General features: G+C 41.4%; 1 protein-coding gene across 2 annotated transcripts in view; it reads left to right on the top strand.

Annotated features, from left to right (window-relative positions):
* Dnajc15 (DnaJ heat shock protein family (Hsp40) member C15) overlaps nt 1-17,337 on the top strand; it is a 53,903-nt gene extending 36,566 nt beyond the window's left edge. Inside the window, exon 6 of one of the 2 annotated variants that reach the window (XM_021181988.2) lies at nt 17,097-17,337. In XM_021181988.2, the coding sequence (XP_021037647.1) occupies nt 17,097-17,170 (74 nt within the window). In that variant the 3' untranslated portion in view covers nt 17,171-17,337. The remainder of the gene's footprint in view (nt 1-17,096) is intronic. The other variant, XM_021181989.2, reaches the window with a different exon arrangement.
* Nucleotides 17,338-22,157: the final 4,820 nt, after the last annotated feature.

The following is a 22,157-nucleotide window of genomic DNA, read 5'->3' as shown; positions in this document are numbered from 1 at the left end:
AAAAAAAAAAAAAAAAAAAAAAAAGAGTGTATTACCACTGTGGGCTATTTTCCCTTATAGAATTGCTTATCCATTCAATTTAAAACATTTGGGGTTTTCTAAATTCATGGACTTCCTAAATTCTACCTATGAACCAATTGCAATGGTCAGTGCTGTAAGCTTGACAGATTCTAAAATGTCATGGACAACAGACCTGTGGGCTGTCACCCACCCACTGTGGGTGACCCCATTCCCTAAGTAAGGGGTTCTGGGTTGTATAAGATATGGAACTTGGCTAAGCACTGCATTCATGTATTCATGGTGACTTCTGCCATGACAGACCTTGGACTGTTGTACTAAACTCTTTCTTCTAACCCTGAACTGCTTCTATCCGAGCATCGTCACAGGAACAGGAAAATAATGTAATTTGGGAAGAAACACATACAATGAACTAAAGGAATATTGGTACCCACTATGACAGACGAAGTTGGAATCCTGCCTCATGAATCTGAAAATTATCTTTGGGAAAGTAACAGATTTTTAAACAAGAATGTTTCATTGACCTTGGAGAGAGGAAGCTAGGAATATTGCAAAGTGTGACAGTTGAGCAATTCAGTTCTGTCCCCACCTTTTCTGTTTCTCTCCCACAGTTGTTCTTGGGGGGGGGGTTAGTATCAGGTGTTGCAAGCCCTTACAGACACTAAGCTCTCCCAGTGCAGAGATTCATGGCTGTTCACCCCTCACCCCCTAATCTGGGAAGGAAAAAATAGTGTTCTTGAACGTGAAGGAAATCGAGGTAAAGCTGCGTACGCACTGCTGCTCTGTAGATGCCCCACTTTGTTTTGTGGTGCTTGCTGTCAAACCCAGGTGCTTTCGTGCTTACCAGAACTACTCATGGAATTAGTCTCTTGGCTCTTAGTCTCAACTTACGTATTTAATTATTTTTAGATGGGTACCAATAGAAGTAATATAATTCTTATAAAATTTTGTTTTTAAGTTTTTTCCACAACCATAGTGTAGAAAAATGTAGTTGTCTTACTATTTTTTTTAATTCCTACTCTGGATTTGTTAAACAAACAAACAAACAAACAAACCTACATGCTGGTGTCAGCCTCTGCGTTTATTCAGTATGATAGTTAGTTTTGTTTACGTCGATAAAGAAAATATAACTTATGACGCATAGGTATTTGGAAAAGGATTCCTGGGGAGACCCTTCATTACCGCTGTACAGCAGTGGTGGTTTTTTTAGATCAATAGCATTTGGATCTAAAACAACGCTGATGAATTTCCAGAGTTCATTATATAAAATGTTCTGGGCTATCATGACCTCTGAATGGATTTTTATGCCCAAGTATGATTTTGTAACAGCACTTGCTGGTCTTTGGAAAGTGAGTGTCCCAGATGAGGCAAGTGTTGATGTGTTTCACTGTGGAGTCTGGAGACTGGAGGCAAATTCTTGGGTTCACCTTAGACCTACAGACTCAGAAACTGACAGGGCCAATAATCAAGCCCTCTAGAGAGCCTGATGCTGAGTGATGTCTGAGACCCACTCTAAAGTTTCCAACCAGGTCCAAGAGTGTTCATTAGCACTGGCTCTGACCTCTGTCACTGTTTGTTCCTCTGGTCATGTGAAATGTTTAGAAACTAAAGCTCCCTGCTTCTTTCTAAAGCTTTCTCTTTTGCTTCTTTGTCCTCTGTCGTGTTCAAGTTCAATAGTTGGTCGTATTTGGAGAGAAAACTTAAGTCATGAGATTTCTGTTTCAACCCTGCCCACCTCCTCGCTCCTATTGGATTCTAAAGCTTTAGTACTATACAGCCGTTAGGTTTCTGTCTTTTCTATATCCTGGGATAGTGAGCAGTACTTCCCTTAAACAGTTGCCTGTGTTTTAGCCTCTTTTCCACAGCAAGACCAGCAAATAGCCCGGGAGAGGGGACAGTAAATGCCACAATACCATCATAATCTTTTCAACTTCCTCATCTCTTCCAGAACCTTTGGGCAGGAGACTGGTGTTAAGAAACTGGAAGGAGCTTATTGTTTTGATTTTATTGGGGGGGGGTGTCATTTTTGTCCTTAATTTTGTCTTATTTCAATGTGAACAATAGTCTCTAACAAGCTGCTTCATCATTACTGAAAGCAGAAGTGAAAAAGTTCACTTTTGAAGCATCTGACAGGCAGGTGAATTGACTGATAGACTGCTTAGAAGGCTGGTTTGGAAATCTACATGGAAATACTTAAAATGAGCTACTTGAGGACAGAGAGAAGCAGATGAATTTGAGATTTGCTCAGTTGATGCTGGAAATACACTCTTTCTGGTTGAGCTCTGAATTCAAGAATTAAATCTGTTGTAAAGCAATTTATTGAAAAACAAAAAGACTTGGAGGGGCAGGCAGATTATAGACAGGATTGGAGAAGAGTAATATTGTCTTTGTGTTGGATGAAGTACTCGAGAGGTAGAACTAGAGAATAGAAAAGTAGATGAGTTAAGAGTGTAGAAGAGGAATCTGCACTCAGTCTTAAGTCATGGAGCCCAGGCCTGCCAGCACAGGCTTATGTCTCTGCAAGGTGGAGGATAAGGCTAAAGATATGGAGCTCTGTCTTGAGCTTAGCCAGAGCAAATTCAAGGCCTGGCTGGGTGCCACAAGAAGACTTTGTCACCATACTTTTGTTTGTTTGTTTGTTTGTTGTGGGTGTGGTCTATAACCCAGGAGAGCACTTATATAGTATAGACAAAACACCTAGAGTCAATCCCTAGCACTGTGAAAACAGTACCTTAAACGTCATAGAGAGTGAAAACATGTGTAGAGATTGGGGTAAAGAGATGAACTCCAATTTTTATAAATTAGAAACGGGAAGATCAGTAAGAGGTGTTGGAGAAGGTAGTATAATGGAACCTGAGACAGGAAGGCATTTAAGAAAACCAGCTGAGCTGAGTACCACATCAAAGGCCCAGACACACAGAGGGAGAGTCTGCGTCGGGGAGGGCTGGTGGCACACACCTTTAATCCCGGCAGAGGCAGAGGCAGAGGCAGAGGCAGAGAGGCAGAGAGGCAGAGGAGGCAGGCAAATCTGAGTTGCAGGCCAGCCTGCTCCACAGAGTGAGTTTCAGGATAGCCAGGGCCACACAGAGAAACTGTGTCTTGAAAAAACAAACAAAACCAAAACCAACTAAATAAACAAACAAACAAAAACAGAAGAGGAGAAGAATCTGTGACCTTAAGACAGGCTCAGATGACACAGATTTAGAAACAAAAACACTTAAACATCTTTTGTTTGTTTGTGAGGAAAAGGAGGAAAGAAATGGAGTAATTACAGGAGAGGACTGAGCGCTTAGAAAAGAGGGGGGGTGGGGCGGGGAAACGTGTACTCTTGAGCAAACCTGTGTATGCATCAGTGAAAATGATCAACTAGAGAGACTGTAAGGTAGAAGACATCTCACGTACATCAATGTAATATTTTTTTTTTAGGTTCCTGAATCAATTACATAAATGTAGGACAGAAATCGTGCAGTGTTTGGTGTAAAAAAGAGCCATGGTATATACGTGTTCTCAAAGCCTACAAGGCTCCTTAGTATTAAAAACTACAAAAAAGTTTATGCAGTCTTGATCTATGTGGAGGATGCACACCATCTTTATTAAAAGCCAGGTGTTACCACAGTCTTCTGTTCTCATCCTTCCCTCAGCTACCATCTGTCTAGCCAGCACCGCTGAGTCTGCATCATTGTTTTAAACACCCCTTCTTGAGATAAGGTATTACTATTTGTTTAGCTAATGTGTATATGTCACACACAGTAGTGTGTGATAGAGTGGCAGATACCTGCAGCCATCAGCACAGCAAACTTTAGAACATTTCAATCCTGCTTAGGTTGGTTTTGTTTGGTTTTGATACCGTGATACAAGCTAGAGTCCTGTGAGAAGAATCTCAGTGGAGTAAATACCTCCATCATGTTGCCTGTAGGCAAATAGGATAGGGCATTTCATTGATTGATGGGTGATGTGGGAGGGCCCAGATCACTGTGTGCGCTGCCGCTCCATATCAGGTGGTTCTAGTGCTGTAAGAAACAAGCTGAGGCCGGGCGGTGGTGGTGCACACCTTTAATCCCAGCACTTGGGAGGCAGAGGCAGGTAGATTTCTGAGTTTGAGGCCAGCCTGGTCTACAGAGTGAGTTCCAGGACAGCCAGAGCTACACAGAGAAACCCTGTCTGGAGGGTGGAGTCGTGGTAGAGGGAACAAACAAGCTGAGCAAGCTAGTAAGGAAAGGTGCTCTCTGGTCTCTGATCCACCTCTTGTCTCCAGGCTCCTGCTTTGCTGGAGTTCCTGTCTTCAATGAATGTGCCGTGTAAAGTAAATAAACCCGTCCCTCCCTGCATTGCTTTGGTCATGGTGTTTTATCTCAGCAGTAGAAAGCAGACCAAACAGACCCTCACTTCCAACTTTTCAGTTCTATTCCATTGATCATGTCCTTGTGCCAGTACAACAAAGCCTTGATTGTAATTGCTTTGAAAGAGCTTCACATTGTGCAGTGTTAGCCCTACTTATTCTTCTGTTGCAGGATTGTTTGGGCTATTCTGGGCACCTTTCAATTCTGGGTGAGTTGTACTATCAGCTTTTCAGTGTCTACAAAGGAGTTTTGATGGGAATTATCTGAATCTGTAAAGCAATTTGAAGAGTTTTGCTGCTATAACAGTGTTAAGTGGTCTGATCATGGGTGGGATGTTTTCTCATGTATTTAAATATTCTGTAATCACGTCTGTTTTGTGCTTCTAATTTTCTATTCTTTTTGATGTTGCATATGGGGTTATTATCTTGGTTTTGTTTTCGGGTTATTCAGTGCAAATGTATAGAAATGGAATGATTTTTGTGTGTTAGGCATATATTCTGCAACCTCAAAATCATTAATTCTAATAGTTTTGAGTGTGTTCCTCTTGATTGTTTGTATAATCCATTTATAGAGATTTTGAACTCTTCTTTTCTTCTCTGGCGTCTTTTGTTTCTTTTTCTTATCAAATGCCATGGTTTGGAACCCCAGTAAAATGTTAAGCACAACCGATTTTTAAAAAATGGACATCCTTATTTTTAATTTGATCCTAGGGGAAACCTCTAGTCTTTCATCATGGGGTGTGGTATGAGCTCAGTTCTTCTGTGGGGAACCTTTCTCAGATCCAGGAACCACAGGCCAAAACTATGCACCCCTTTCCTTGTTTCTAGTTGGTTGGCTGTACTTAACATGAGACTCCCATTACATTGCAACCTTCACCTGCCTCCTGGGCCTGGGGGAGGGGCTTCTGTGGAACACAGGATAGATAGTGCCTCTGCTTTCACTCCTTCCAGCAAAGCCGTGTCCCTTCGTGAGTATGCTCACAGTGGTATGGGTAACCCAGAGAAACCTAAGACATGGTTACTTCCCAAGGAATTTATTATCTAATGGTAGCCAGGCTCAAGCTTTATGAGATTAATCACAAGGACATGATTTCAATGTTCTCAGTAAGAACGAAGACCAGGGATCAGATTATGGGTTTGAATAAAATAAGAAAGAAGTAAACAGTATCATTATGGGAGGAAATTAGTAAGCAGGAAGTCATATAAGTGACATAATGTAAGACATAGTGTGAGACAGTGACTAAGGAGCACAGGCTCAGGCAGCGCAGACTGACTCTGTGGCCTCTGTTAACCTGGTAGATTTTTGTGAGTTTGATCTCTTTACCTAATGGAAATAAGCAGCAAGTCAGTCTGGTACAGTGTAGAGCTCAGCGAGGCAAGGCATTGGATGTCTCTCCCCATGAATGCATGGCGTCAGTCAGAGCTTGCTCAACACTGATGGTTTCAAATGTCATCAGACCACGTGCTGTGACATAAACTTTAAAACTTGAGGTACACATCCATAAAAGTATATACGTCAACAAATTATTACAGGTGGACCCAGCAATGTAGCAAGTACCTGGATTAAGAAATGACCTCAAACTCCTTTGTACCCAGCTAAGGATGGCCTCGTGATCCTCCTCCCAGTGCTGGGTCACAGGTGTGCACCACTGCGCACACCCAGCTTATCCTTCCTTGTTTATGGACATTTGGGAAGAGCATGTATGAATGTTCGAGGCAAGATCCTTTGTATTTCAAATATCTCCTCTCTGCAGCTTGATTCTCTATACTCTTAGTGGCCTTCCTTCACGAGCAGATATCTTTAGTTTTAAAGTGGCCCAGTTTTCATTTTCAATGGGTTTCTTTTTGTTTTAAGAAATGTTTGCCTCTTTCAAGGTCATAAAAATCCCAAATCTACGATTTTTAACGAAATCTCAAATATTCTACTTTGCCAATAAAGACTAAGGAGCCAGATGCTGGGGTACAAGCCTGCTGGCTCAGAGAAGCAGAGAAAGCACCCAGCTGACCTTCCTCTACAGCTGACATCCCAAAAGGAAGTTCTCTTTCACCATGTGTCTCAAAAAGCCCTGAAACTGAATGCCCCTCCCTTCTGCTTCTTGTCCATCTCTCTCTCCCTCCTCTTGACTTCCTTTTACTCTCTCTGACTTTGTTTTCCATGTTCACTCCCTGTGCTTGCTACATCTCTTGACCTGTAGTTGATTTTATTTAATCCTGTTTACAATAAACAGAAAGCTCTTAGATTAAAAGTGTGTGTTAGGGCTGAGCCATACCACAACTAGAAGCAAGTCTTTTCAGTAAACAACACAATCTCAGTGTGTTCAAATAACTTTCAGTGTGTTGTCTCTGGCCCAAGTGCCATAGTGCTGCTTATTGAAAAAGTATTATTTCTCCAATGACCCATAATGTAAACTGTAATAAATGAATAATTTTATATATACATATACATATATATATATATATATATGTGTGTGTGTGTAACACACACACACTTTCTCTCCTTTCACCAGTTGGTTTCTTTATGTTGGTTTTACACTGCCATCCCATATTGACTGTGTAGCTACAACTTATAAAGAACGTTATTGTAACAGTGAAAGGATTTCATGCTTTTTCCTATTTAATGTCTTGCTCTATTTGTCCATTTTTTATTTTAACATAACTTAAGAATTATGAAATCCAGACATGGTGGTGCTTGTCATGAATCACTGAACGGCCAAGGTAGGCAGGAGGATCACTCTTAAGTTCTTAAGGCCAACCTGCTCTAACCTCAAAAACAAGCAAAACAAAAGGTCAGTTTGCATGGGGATTTATTTACACATGAATCGTCTAGGTTAAAAGTCTCTAAATGCACTCTGTGGGGAGAATTGGAATCTTTACAGTATTGAATTTTTCTGTTTATTAACAAGGTAGAACATTTCAATTTTTATTATTATTATTATTAAAATAAGTTTTAAATTTAAGTATGATTTGATCATATTCTTTCTCTCCCCCTCCATACCCACCTAACTTTAAGTTCTTCCTCAAGAATCAAAAACCCAAAGCAACAACACCCCCACCCTACCCCACCCCCTCAAAAAACAGAATAAACCACCACCCAAAATGAAAACAAAACACCAAACTGTAACCAAATAAAAGCATACAAAACACTGTGGAGTCCGTTATATGTTAGTCAATGTGATGGTTTGTATATCCTTGGACCAGGGAGTGGCACCATCTGAAGGTGTGGCCTTGTTGGAATAGGTGTGACCTGGTTGGAATGGGTGTGTCTGTGGGTGTGGGTATAAGATCCTCACCCTAGTTGCCTGGAAGTCAGTCTTCCACTAGCAGCCTTTGGATGAAGACAGAACTCTCAGCTCCTCCTGTGCCATGCCTGCCTGGATACTGCCATGCTCCCACCTTGATGATAATGGACTGAACCTCTGAACCTGTAAGCCAGCCCCAATTAAATGTTGTTGGTTTTTTTTTATAAGACTTGCCTTGGTCATAGTGTCTGTTCACAGCAGTAAAACCCTAACTAATACAGAAGTTGGTACCAGAAGTGGGGTATTGCTGTGATAGGCCTGACCATGCTTTTATTTGAAAGAATGTGGATTTTGGGACTTTGGATTTGGAAAGCAGTGGAATGCTTTAAATGGGGCTTAATGGGTCATCCTAGTAGGAATATGGAAGACTTTGTTGCTGGGAGTAATTTGAACTGTGTTGACCTGGCCCAAGAGATTTCAAAGGAGAATTTCAGAATGTGGCATAAAGACTGGTTTTGTGGTATTTTGGTGAAGAATGTGGCTACTTTTTGCCCTTGCCTGAAAAGTCTGCCTGAGGCTAAGGTGAAGAGACTTGGATTAATTGCATTGACAAAAGAAGTTTCAAAAAAGCCCAGCAGAGACTTTGTTCTCTGGTTAAGTCTTATGAAGAAAAGTTTGAACAAGCATAGCAAGCTTAGAAAGGAAAAATATAAAATATATGGTTTGAGTATTAAAGGAGTACCAGGAAGTGAAATGGAGCAAAATCTTGTGTTCTAGGAGATAAAGATTAAGGGAGTGGGACCTTGGGGCAAGATCCTACCCAGCTAAATTAGATCCAGGCATGGTGGTACACACCTTTAATCCCATGAGACAAGCATGCTGATCTCTACATTCAAGCTCAATCTACAGAGCAAGAACCAGGATAGCCAAGTTTAGGCAGTGAAGGATTTAGAAAACAGAAAGCTAGTGATAATGTAATAATACAAGGGGATCATGTTCTAGTTCCTGTAAGCAGCAGAACTCGGCAGCTTCAGCCATGTGCCTCTGGCTCTAGAGTTAAGAATGGAAGGAACTACTGGGAAAATTGATGCTGGTTAGCTGGAGCTAAGGAATTAGCGGTGATTAAGAAGAGACCAGCATCGTTGAGGTGAAATCTTCTGGAAATTGTTTTCTGGGAGCACAAAGAAGCTGTGTTCCAGAGATACCCAAGGTTGTACCTCATGCTGCGGCTGGACTTGGTAATGTGTAAGAGTCACTCAGGTGGTACTGCTTGTGAAGGAATGAAGGGATCATGGAGAGAAGCTGAGGCTTAGCACTGTGAGAGGCCAGGGAAGGCCANTGGAGAAGGTGAAGCCTCAGCGGTAGTTGATGGCCCAGGATTGAAGGGGTCATGCAAAGGATTTGAGGCTTGGCACCCTGAAGAGAGCCTATGAGAGGCTATTGGTGAAGCCTAGTTGGAGTGGAACACCCCAGTGTATTGGAGATGTCAGTACCATGGGATGATCACCAAGAACAGCAGCCGTAATGGAGTGGATCAACCTGAGCATAGAGTGCTACAGAGGACAGAGATGGAGAAGTGATGCCAGTCCTTAGGAGGAGTCCAAAAGATCAAGTGGAATCCCAGACATTGAAAGAAGAAGCTGTAACATTGAAATTGCCTTGGAGACTCAAAGATGTTAAAGATGCCAGAGCCATGGGATACATGCTGAGGAAAGCTGCTAACAGGGAGTGGAACCAGCCCAGGAGGAAGCAGTTTGTTGCAGTCAAAAAAGATGAAAAAGGAGTGGAGATCTGAAGACCACTTTGACATCAGCCATGGAGATGCAGAGTTTGGAGTTTGCCCAGTTGGTTTCCTGCCTTGCTTTGGGGATTACAGTTAATTAAGTTGAATGAATCTCAGAAGAGACCTTGAACTTTGGACTTTTAACATTGTTGCAACTGCTATAGACTATGAGGACTTTGAAAGTTGCACTAAATGCATTTTGCATTATGCTATGTTTAAGTATGGCCCCCATAGACTCATGTTTTTTAACAAGTCTATGGGGACCAGGGAGTGGAATGTGATGGTTTGTATATCCTTGGACCAGGGAGTGGCACCATCTGAAGGTGTGGCCTTGTTGGAATAGGTGTGACCTGGTTGGAATGGGTGTGTCTGTGGGTGTGGGTATAAGATCCTCACCCTAGTTGCCTGGAAGTCAGTCTTCCACTAGCAGCCTTTGGATGAAGACAGAACTCTCAGCTCCTCCTGTGCCATGCCTGCCTGGATACTGCCATGCTCCCACCTTGATGATAATGGACTGAACCTCTGAACCTGTAAGCCAGCCCCAATTAAATGTTGTTGGGTTTTTTTTATAAGACTTGCCTTGGTCATAGTGTCTGTTCACAGCAGTAAAACCCTAACTAATACAGTCAACCACCTCTGAACATGAGGAGTGGTCGGTCTACTCAGTGTCACACCATTGGGAAAAGCTGATTTTTGCCTCTCACAGCTCAAGTAAAGATTTTCATTCATTCATTTTTCAATATAACAATAAAATATAGTAAAATGAAACAAAAACTGTCATATTGAAGTTGGACAAGACAAACAAAAAGAAAGAAACAAGCCCAAGAAAAGGCGGATTTAGGGATCCCATAGAAACACTATAAGCTGGAAGCTATAATGTAAACTCCAAGGACCTGATGCAGACCAGTGCAGGCTCTGTGCATGCTGCTTCGGTCAAGTTCTGAGGGCCTTGTTCTCCTGATGTCCTCCATCCCCCTGGCTCTTGAATTATTTCTGTCCTCTTCCAAGGGGATCCCTGTCTATGAGGGCAGGGATTGATGGAGCCATCCCAATTAGGGCTGAGAGTTCCAAGGTTTCTCTCTCTGATTGATGTTTGGCCGTGGGTCTCTGTATTCCCATCTGCTGCAGGAGTAAGCTTCTCTTGATGATGGCTGAACAAGTTACTAATCCATAACTATAGAAGAATATCATTTTATCACTACTTTTTTTTTTCTTTTTAAAAAAACTAGTATTATTTGGTTTTATCCTAGATCCCTTGGCTCTCAAGTCTCAGGTTCTTGGCTACGCGAGCAGTGCTGAGTATGAGTTCCATCCTGTGGAGTGGGCCTTTAAGTCAGATCATCTGTGCCCCCACTGCATAGCGTGCAGGTAGCACTACTACAGTAGTCGTGTTATCTGCTATCGTAGGTGAGGATTTGTGGATGGTTTGGCGCTCACATTTCTCTTTTGGTAGAGTACAGAAGTCCTTCCTGTGCTAAAGATACTGGCAGGTAGGAGTGAAGGCTCTATGTAGGCAATAACTTGACTTCTACGCATTCAGTGTATTGTGTGTTGCCTTCAGCAGCGAGGCCTTTCTGTCAGTTTGTGGAGAGCAGCCTATAGTCTTAGCAGTAGCCTAGGTTGCTTGCGGATTCCTATGAGGCCACTTTGGCCAACAATCCAATTAGTTTTAACCCAGTCCTGCTACTTGAAGCTTCATTTTGGTGGCAAGCGATAGCCATTTGGGGCTCTGTCTCTCCATTAATGATCTGGCAATTTCTATTAGACCTCTTTCATATATTTATGTGAAGTTTCTTCCATACTACCCCACCAGTGCCCCTTAATTTTAATATCTCTCCCACTACCCTCTACCCCTCACTTGACCCTCCCATTCCAGGCCCCACCCTGATATTCATATCTATGTCTTCTATTTCTCTTTCCTGATGAGATCTATCTCTTCCCTCTAGTCTGACCTTCCAGTACAGTTAGTTCCTCAGGCTGTGGTGATCCCCAACCATAAAATTACTTTCACTGCGATTTCATAACTATAACTTTACTACTGTTATGAATTGCAATGTAAACATCTGTGTCTTGTAGATGATTTTAAGTGACATCTGTGAAAGGGTCGTTGGAGAGGTTGTGACCCACAGGTTGAGAACCACTGCTCTAGTCTCTTCTCTGTGGTTTGATGGACTGTAGCTTAGTTATCACTGACTTCTCAGGAACATTGTTTCTGTTTCACAGTGTCTGTGTTTTAGTCATATGTGATTTGGTATTGGCTTGGCTTAGCTTGTTTGGGGATTTTTTTTTAAGGTCTGGGATTGAGTCCATGACTGCACATGCTAACCTGGTCCTTTCCCACTGAGCTCCAGCCCTGGCCCCTGGGTAAAGATCTATGTTTATTATCCTTAAGTATGTGTATGTCTGCATGTTTCTGTCTGGCTATATGCACATGAGTGCAGGTGTCCCAGAGTCCAGAGGCATCAGATCCCCGAAGCTGCAGTTACAGAGGGCTGTGAACTCCTTTATGTTGGTGCTAGAAACTGAACTTGGGTTCAGTTGGGTCTTCTGGAGAAGCGACACGTGCTCATAACTGATGAGCCATCTCTTCAGCCTGGTATTGCACAGTCTTTCTTGCTATAAATCAATTCAGAAATTAGTATAAGGTTATTTATTGCTAAGATACAGAAACACTGGCTTTCAAGTATTTTTATATTCTGTCTATCAACTAGTTGGATTTATTTGTGAATTCAGTGATTTTATGTAGATCGTTTTGGATTTTCTGCAGAATAAGTGGTGTCATTTGTAAACAGTGACCTTTCTTCCTCGTCTTTATTCATTCTCTGTTAGGGAGAGACAGGGTAAAAAGGCTACAATGGCAAGACCCTCTCATGTGGGGTTAAATGAAAGCAGAGATGGCTATTCCAACTATTTCACTACTAACAATGCCAGTGGCTGTGTTTCTGATGGCTTCAGCACACAAAACACTCTCTGTCTATTTGTAGTCAATTAAAAGTGTATTACAAGTTCTGAGTTGTCTGTGTCTTCTGAGGTGTGTATGTGAGATCTTTTTTTCATCTGTTATGCATTGGATTACATCGCTTACATTTGGAATGTTCATTAAAGCCAATGTTGCTCTTCTGATCCAAGTCTAACTTGGCTGTGATATTCAGTCTGAATACAATGCTTTTGATTTTTCAGATTTTCTTTTCATTAGTTGTGATAAGGGCACATTTTTTTCCTGGATTTATTCTTTCATTTAAAAATTTCAGTAAAGTTTTTATTTTAACATGAAAGTGATTTTTTTGCTAATGTGTGTGGGGAGTGGGGGGCACTGTGTGACATGGCACATGTGTGGAAGCCAGTTTTCTCTTTCTACCATCTGAGTCCTGAGGACAGATCTCAAGCTCCTGGCAAGTGCCTTTGCCTGCTGAGCTGTCTCACAGGTCCTTCCTCTTCCTCCTCCTCCTCCTCCTCCTCCTCTTTTCCTCTTCATTTTCTTCCTCCTCTTTCTCTTCTTCCTCCTCTTCCTTCTTCTCCTCCTTCTTCTCCTTCTCCTCCTCCTCTGCCTTGTTTTAAAAGAAACTGTACTTTGAATCTGTTGAATCTCTCTTGAATGCTGATTTATTTTGTGACATTTCATACGTGGGTTATTTCTGACGTTGAGATCCTGTAGGTGTGGTGTTGGTTTCTGTCATAATTCTAGTGGACAGTTGTGTGTCAGTGCTACTCGAGCACTGTATTGTACCTGACTTGTATTTTCCCCTTCATCTCTGGTGATTTATAAAAACTGTCTTATCTTTGTAATTATGTGCAGGTGCTTGAGTCTGCATGTAGGTGAGTGAGTGAGAGGTCTACAGAGTGCCCAGAGAGAGGCATTAGATCTCCTGGAGCCAGAGCTAACAGACAGCTAGGCATGTAGGCTCATGGACCTTAGCTCAGGAAGGATAGCAAGTGTTCATCTCTGAGCTCTGGTGTCTTTTGTAAAATACAACAAATGAATTGACTAGAAAAATTGAAGTTTATAGAAATGATCTATAACATTTTGGAAACATTCTTGGTTTCTAAACGTGGCTGGTCACTGTCAACAGAACACACTTGTGAGGCAAGTGGACTGTGCCAGTGGAAGGAAGAAATGGTAAGGTTGAGTGAGCTCAGACTCCATGAATTTCAGAATCGAGAAGAGTACGAATGGAGCCATCCCTGCCTACTTGTACCTGCTCTGGAGCACATAACCCTGACATCCTCCCTCGAGGACCATGGCCATCAGTCATGTAGGGAGAACTCCTGGAGCTCTTCCCCAGGCAATAGAGCATCACTAACGTCTCCAAGTAAGCCAATAGGAAATATCTATCCCTAATCCCACCCCACTTCACAATATTTCTCTAGTCCTGGTCCACTGGGAATGTTTTACTGAGCTGTAACATTTGGGGAAGAGTTCTCTCTCCTGAAGCATCACTGGACCTTGGACCCACCTGGCATACTGCTGCAGGTTACTACCAAACCACCATGCTCCTCTTGTAAGCACAGTAACACTCTGGCTTTGCCTGCCTGACAGAGACACATGGAACCTGTTTGTCCCAGTTTCACGTCACCCTTAGGGCGGAGAGAGGATGACTCACGCTTACTGCTGATTTTTATTTTTTTAGTTTGCTGAGTCTTGGCAAATTTCAGAAAGTGTTAAAAGTTTTCAGCTTAAAAGTCGAGTCTGCTTTGTAGGATGGAATGTTTGGTATACATCAATTCAGTCACATTTGTTCATCCTGTTATTTATTTTGATGTTCTAACTCTTTCTCTAGTTGTTCAATGAATTATTGAGAGAAGTGCCTTAAACTTCCCAGCGATTATAAGCATGTGTTTTTCCTTTTGATGCTGTCAGGGTTTTCTTTATATGCTCTGATCCTAAGATGTTAGGCATATACAAAATCTAGATCTCATTGTTTTATCCTGTTGACAAATGCAAAACCCTGTGAAATCTCTATTACTTCATTTCACCTAAAAGCAGTTTTTCTGTGATAATTAGCAAAGCAATGCTCACTGGTTTTTTATTGATGTAAACCTTTATATTATTTGAAAACAAGGTTTCCTTTAGCCAACATCTCTTGGGCTAATGTTTTTAATAAATAAACCATATCAGATAATGTTCATCAAATATGAATGTAGTAGTATATGGTACTATATGCCAGTTAAATGTGCATTTTGATGAGTTTGGGCAAAGACCCCACCCATGTAACCCTTGACCTAGCAGACCATAGATCACATCCATCACTCTAAGGGCCCTTCCGGTATTGTTCCAGTCCACTACCAGCCCTCCAGCTGAGCAATGGTGGCTCTGCTTTCATCACCAGAGATTAAACATGCCTTTTCTAGAGTTTGAGGAGAGTGGAGTTGCATAATTAGTGTCTGGTCTGTATAGGAAAAGCAAAGCAAACTTTTCTGTGCCCGATCAGACGTCTGTAGTGAAGAGCTGCCTGACTTAGAAACCTCCCGTACTTTTTATTCTGATGTATTTGTTGTTTTCTCAGCTCTCTTTCATGTGTTCAGAAGAAGAGTTGATCTTCAACAAGAGGGGTGGTGATAGCAGTGTCTGCTGGAGGCACAAACACATACAGACTATCAGGAAAGGAGAAGTGTGTCATTAGTAGAATCAAGGGGACTCACACACACACACACCCCAAACTGAAAGGGACTGGAAAATTAAGGAGTGTATTTTTTCTGTTAGTTATAGTCTGTGCATCCTTATCTTGCTGTCAGTCAGGATTTGAGGCAAGAAGCAGATATTTTACATAGGCAACACAAGAGTGCCTCTAGTTGGTAAAAACTCATTCTGAATAAACTACCATGGATGGGGACATAGGAATTGTAGCTTTGACTTAGGGATTCATCCAGGTACAAGGAGGTAGATTGAGAGTCATGAGAGCCAGTGTGAATTTTCTACCTAGTACATCAGTTACAAGTCTGGTGGTCTCCATACTTCAGAGGAGTGGCAGAGAACTCAGGATTATTCTGAATAAACTATCATTGTTTCATCTGACATTAATTACCATCAATAAATATAATGTTTAATAATACTTTTACTCTTATGGGCCCTTTTTTGGTTTGTTTTTCTGTTTTCTGTTATGAGCCTATAATGGCTTACAATTTAAATAATCAGAATGCATATTGCTCAATTAAAGATTATAGCTAAGATCACATAATATTTTAATATTTTTAGAGCACACAAAATGTCTGGCAACTCCTTGCTAAGTCGAACATTAAGCCATGGATAAAGACGAGCCTTACATGTTCCAAGGTCATTATCAGAGATAATCATGAAATCAACTTACTCACACCCACAAGGGTTCTGACCTTCCTCACTGTGTACTCGGGGTCACTGTGTGATGTATTCCTTAAATGTTTATCGTGTTTCAGATCTTGATATGAAAATGTCAGTGGTATCTTCAAGGGCAAAAGCTAAATATAGCCTCCTCCTGCTCTACTGCAGCCTGGGTGTTAATGTGTTTTCTCTGCTTGCTTTTTCCTTCATAAAGTGGTGAGGTGGTAACAGTAGAAGACCTGACTAAGGCCTTAGAGATAGTTTATACGAATACATTTAGCGTATACATTTATACATATAAATGTTTTTTTTAATATCTATGTATTTATTTATTTATTATATGTAAGTACACTGTAGCTGTCTTCAGACACTCCAGAAGAGAGCATCAGATTTTGTTACAGATGGTTGTGAGCCACCATGTGGTTGCTGGGATTTGAACTCAGGACCTTTGGAAGAGCAGTCGGCGATCTTAACTGCTGAGCCATCTCACCAGCCCTCGCTAAATGTTTTTGATTTCTAAAAAGTTATTGGGACTTAAGCATGTTTTCAACAGCCATAGATAGTTTGTACTTAAGAGAATATTACAAAATAAGAGCAGAGACTGGGAACTGCGATATAGTCATTAGCTAAGCATTAAGCAATGGCACTGTAGTAGAGTAGAAGTTAGGGCTATGAGGTGTAACTTTGATGTGACAGTTTGGGTTTTTTTGTATGTCAGATATGCATTGTTTATGGTTATAATGACTGTATTTGAAATTCACCTCAGTTTGCTGTTTGCATTAGGAAGAATTCATTGCAAAGAACTCTAAAAACGAACTGATTTAATTTTATTTGAGGACATTGTAAATCTAAGATTCCATTGTAAATGTTGTAATAGAATCATTTCAGAGAACAGGGAGAATTTCTTTTAGCATTATTTTTATTATCACTGTTATTATTGTTAGTTCATTTATCATACCACTAGATATTATACATTTGCCTTTTATGAATGCATTTATTTTTTGAAATTATGATAAGACATGAAAAGATCCTGTTAGATGAATTTGCCTCCTTCTTAAAGGAATGAATATTTATTGCTTTTAAAATGTAGCTATGGGGAAACTGTTATTTTGTTTAACTAATAATATATGTAATTTTAGAAAATATTCTGGCCAAACATCTATATGGTAACTATTTATAACCAGTGGGTGTTTTTCAAGTGGTTACTTTTTTTCTCATAAAATGTATTTTGATTGTTGGGTACCTGTAATACTTCCCTAAATAAGTTTAATTTGTGCTGTTTTGATTTCTGGTAATCATATAAAATATTTTCTCGGGAAAAATGTGTGAGAAAATACCTGAATTATTGTTTTTCCTGTATTGAGTTTTTAAATGTCAGTAATGACGTAAACCTTAATCATTTGTTTGTCTTTGTCCTCCCAGGTGGGTCTCCTTACTTAGCATCCAAAATAAATGAAGCAAAAGATTTGCTCGAAGCATCCAGCAAAGCTAACTGATGCTAAAGGACTGTACATACCGAGCGAAAATGGAACAAACGCACAGCTGTAAAAGTCCTTCAGAAGAATGTGGCACGTGGTCATGTTCCATACTGACCCAGTCTGTTCTCTGTCATTAAGTGTGCAGCAATAAAAGCCTGGCAGTCTCGTAGCCTTGCAGCCTCGAAGCCTTGCAACCTTGCTCTGGCAGGGCCTTCATCCGTCCCATAGCTGATGCTTTCCACATCATTTCATATGTGACATGTCACTTGTAAAGACCTTGGTGATGGTAGTCTAACCCTCCCTCTGCCCCTAGCACAGAGAAAGGTCTGCCCTTCACAATGGCATTGGGATTTCTGGGCAGAGCGGAAGCTTCCTTCTCGATGCTTCTGCACTGTCTCTTGCTTTAGAAGAATTTGGGACTCTGCCAATGCCAAGGCCTTTAAATATTTTGAGACCAAACAGTGACTACTACATCATGGGGAAAAGATCCCAAGGGTATGTAATTTACTAAATGGTGACTTGTAGTGAGTGTTTGGAATCTTAAGGGAAGGGAACTCTGCTCTCTGAGACCCTACAGCTGAAGCATGAAGACATGGAGAGCCACTAACATGATTTAGGATTTACAAAACTAGCTTATAAGAAAAGGCCAGGAAGAGCTGGTTTCCCAAATCTAAGGTTTGCATTTGATTATGGTCTCCCTATGCTATATATGTGTTCAATAATTCATTCTATGAATATTTATTGACCCAGCTATGATGCATATGGTAATGTTGCAGGTCCTATGAGAGTTACATGTATGAACCAGTTACAAACCCAGAATAAGTTTTATATAGAGAAAAGATGAATTATATAAGTAATGAATACTACCAGACAGGTACAGATCATTGATGAAGTGCAGTAAGAGAAGTGTGTTTTAAATCTCAGTACTTGAGAGGGTCTTCCTGAAATGATAGAACCCTGGGCTTTAAAAACAAAACCAAAAACTACAAAAACACCACGTAGTCAGTGAGTCAGTATTGTTTCTCCTGAGATCGGAGTTAGCAGAAATAGACATATCAGTTGCTGTGACTGGAGCACAGAGATACTCAAAAGTCAATGCTGGACAGAGTGGTTGTGAAAGCAAGCCCTGTGATGTAGATCGCAGTGAGTCACCCCACAACAGGCTCTTAAGTCTCCTTCATCTCACCTTCCTGCTAAACATGGCCCTTGAGGTCAGATTTCCTTTTGAAATTTCTCTTCTGTTATGTAATCTTAAACAGCTCCTTAGTTTGTGAGTCTATAACCCTCATCTGCAAAATAGAGAAAATAATCATGTGTAGGACGGAGGCTGTAGGGAATAAGGTATATAAATAATTTAGCATGTAGCAAATGTTTAAACTATATTCTTTTACTGCCCCCACTTTATCTTTTAGGAACCCTCGGATTACGGTTCCGAATACATTGCAGTAGTCCTTTATCTCACCCGGGACTCTGCTTTGGGAGTGACAGACTCAGTGGGCATACTCCTAAGCATCCCGTACAGATTCCCTGGGGCTAGAGGGACCCCGTCATGGGGCTGCAGGGTGGAGCTGGTCGTTGGCTGGACCCTAAGTCCTCTTTCTATGGGCCTCTGCACAGAGCTGCAAGAGAATGCTCATCCACAGCAGGAGACAGGAAATGGGGGCTGCTCTTTTCATCCTGGGTCTGGAATCTATGGAGGCATCACTTGTGCACACTCCAGGATTCATAGGGGAGCCCTCGGTATCTTTCAGAAGACTGACCCTTTAACACATCAGCTTTAGGCATTATTTAAAAATCAGTCACGGAGAAGCAGGAGATGTGATGGGACACACCTTACCTGGGCAGGTAAGACAAGAGGACTGCAAGTTCCAAGCCAGCCTGGGAAACTTAGAAATACTTCAGAATGAGGAAGTGATACAAAAGAAGTAACAACCCAAAACATAAGAAGAGCTGGAACTCTGAGAGCACAAGATCTGTGATGTATCCGTTAGTTACAGGCACTGGGGCCTGATCTCCCAGAGTTTCAGTTCACATGACTGCCATTTGGGGTAAACGTGGTTCAGTAATAATTCTCTGAATGGTAGTGGAGCTTTAAAATTGGATTTTGACCAACTATTTACCCTCAATTCCTCGTCTATAAAACGTTTATTTGAATGGTTACCTATCTTCAGTAAAGCCTGTGTTTCTGTTTCCTGTCCTTACCTATTCTGCTCAATTGGGCTTTGTTGATATTGCAGTTTCTGTTTACGAGCTTAAATCTGAGAATAAGAAAGACCTTTTAAAAACACAATTACTGGACAGAGACTGTGCACTTCTGATGAACAGCTAAAGGGCGGCGGGGGGTGGGGTGGGGTATATGTAGGGCCAATTAGATCACAGTCTGCTCTGCCAATCTGCAATGCAATGTAAAAGGTGGACAGTGTGGTGCAGGGGAAAGAATGGTGACTGCAAGCAGGCATTGTCGTGTTTAGTTCAGCGCGTGCCCTGCGCTTTGTTCGAACAACATTTAAAATGTTTCACTTGGTACTGAGTTTGACCACTGCAGGAAGGGTGCAGAATAGTCATGCTTAAAATGCAAAGGCTCAAACTAAACAGAGAAAGATGCTTTTAAACACGGGTGACTTCTGCCTCCTACTTTTCTATGAACAAGGACATCCAAGAGTTGTGTTACTTATGATTACCCAGCAAGGCCACTAAAGATTGCGTGTCTATGTGGGGAAAATTTTTGGTTGTCATGGAAAACCTTGAATACAGATAATAGCTTTCTGCGATTGATCTTCAACACCCTTCATAATTAGCTTAAAATAGTTTAATGACGTTTGTGGGAAGAGATGACTCACCCAGATCCTTAATGTCTAAATTTTCTGTGGCTCGGTCCACTTAGGGTGAGCTGCAGAGACTCCATTCCTGAGAACTGTTTGCAGGGAGGCTGCCCTGTCACCGTCACCTTGGGAAGTGTGTGCTGCTGTTCCCATCCCTTCCCTAGCTCCTCCCGGACACTGAGACACTGACCTCTAGCTGTGGGAGAGTTTGATGGAAGGTGTCTGCCTGTCAGCGTCCTCCTTCACTTCTAAGGAAACACTACCAAACAGCATATGCTATCAGCACTAGGTCAGGATCATTCAGTTGTCAAAAACTTGTTGTAAATTATGGGCCAAAATTTTATTAATTGGTATTTACATAATTAGGAAATTAAAATGTCTGTCAGTATAATTTATTAGCTGAAGTTTTTGAGAAGGTTCTCTGGCCTCCTTTTTATAGGTAGACTCTAAGTGATCTGGATCATGGCAACCTTACAGCCTCCAAGCAAAAGTGCTAGGTAGGGTAGACAAGGATAGAGAACTTTCCTTTTAGTGCTGAGGAACGATCGTTCCCAGCTGAGTGGTTCTTGCTTCCTCTTATTGCTGCTGAGCAAAGGAACTTATTAAAAGCTTTTTTTTTTATAAATAAAAAACCTTGCTCAATTGAAATGCAAGTTCATTAAGTCATACTCAGTTCTCTTCCTGCCGTGATAACCTGACACCCTGTGCTCGGGTCAGCATCGTGGAACAGCACCTTCAACCCTGAAATGTGAGCTGCCATCTCCTAAGAATCCACTGTGTTTTCACAACCCCTTTTATTTATTCATTCATGTATTTATTTTGTTTTAGATTAATTTTTATATCTATGAATATTTTACCTGCAGGAATGTATATGCATGTCTAGTGCCCAAGGAGATAAGACTGGACTAGAGTTATGGATAACTGTGAGCTTCCATGCAGGTGATGGGAACCAAACTCGGGTCCTCTACAAAAGCAACAAGTGCTACTAACCCCTGAGCTATCTCTCCAGCCCCACAAACTAGTATTATAATTATACCTCATATTTGCTAGACACCTATGCAAACATTCTACTACATTATCTTTTAATTTTTAGAGCTAACCTTAGGCATGGGTGTGACTTTTTTTTCTCATACTACAGGTGGAGAAACAAGCTCTAGAGGAGCTTAAAATTCCTTTCAAGATGACAATTTTTTTCTTGAAAGGTGAGAGTGAGGTCTCAATGTAGTTTGTCTCAATCGTGAAGCAATGCACCAGGTATGTTGGAAGGAGTCAGATGATGGAGTTTGCATCATTCTAGCTTGTTCTTGTGACCTGGATCATGAGTGTGAAGTAGGCTGATGTGTGGAAGAATGTAGTTTCGAGCATCAGAAGCAATGGGTAACTGCCCCAAAGCTTGTAATGTTCTAATTGCACTTAGCAGTCTCAGCTGTAAGGTTGAACAGTGTGAGTTCCTCCAGCTCGGGGCTGGGGAATCCCTGATGAGATTTCATTTGAAGCATTCTGGTGAAAGCACATGAGAATTTTCAGAACTCAGAATAAAAGACATGTCACAAAAGGAAATCTGACTTTGGGCAAGAAAAGTAGTTCAGTAAATTAACAAACTAGGACTGAATTTATTGAAAGGAGCAGAGAGGCAAGGAGCAGAGCCATCGGCTTAGAGTGAGAACTGAAACCCGAAGAGAGCTTAGGCAGCTGGGTGCTTTTGTAGAGCTGTTAACGGTGGGTTGGGGTGCAGATGTAGCTTGGTACCAGAGCCCCTCTGTAGCCGTGTGGAAGGTCCTGGGCCCAATCAACATTACAAACACAAAAAATAGTTCCAATGTGGTTTTGATAACTGAGTTATGCCCATGCCACCCTTTTATGCCAGAGTTAAAGTTGTACCTGCACACTGAGGAAGTTTTCTAGTAGACTCTACAGAGCATCAGCCAGCAGTGGGAGACGGCCTTGAGATTAAACCCTTAACTGTCAGTAGCAGTGATAACCGAAGGATGAAATGGTTTCAGGGTTCATAGCAAAAAATATGAGCTCTTGAGAATCAGGTGCACTTAATGGCTTAGTTACCATTCTGTTGCTATAAGGAGACACCATGACCATAGCAACTCATGGAAGAAAACATTTCACTGAGGCTGGCTTACAGTTCATAGGTTTAGTCCATCATGGTGACAAGCATGGTGGCCTGCAGG

This window comes from Mus caroli, chromosome 14 (genome assembly GCF_900094665.2).
Source record: "Mus caroli chromosome 14, CAROLI_EIJ_v1.1, whole genome shotgun sequence".
In the NCBI taxonomy this organism is placed as follows: domain Eukaryota; kingdom Metazoa; phylum Chordata; class Mammalia; order Rodentia; family Muridae; genus Mus; species Mus caroli.
Note: the sequence above shows the minus strand (reverse complement) of the source record. Positions and strands in the feature narration are given on the sequence as shown.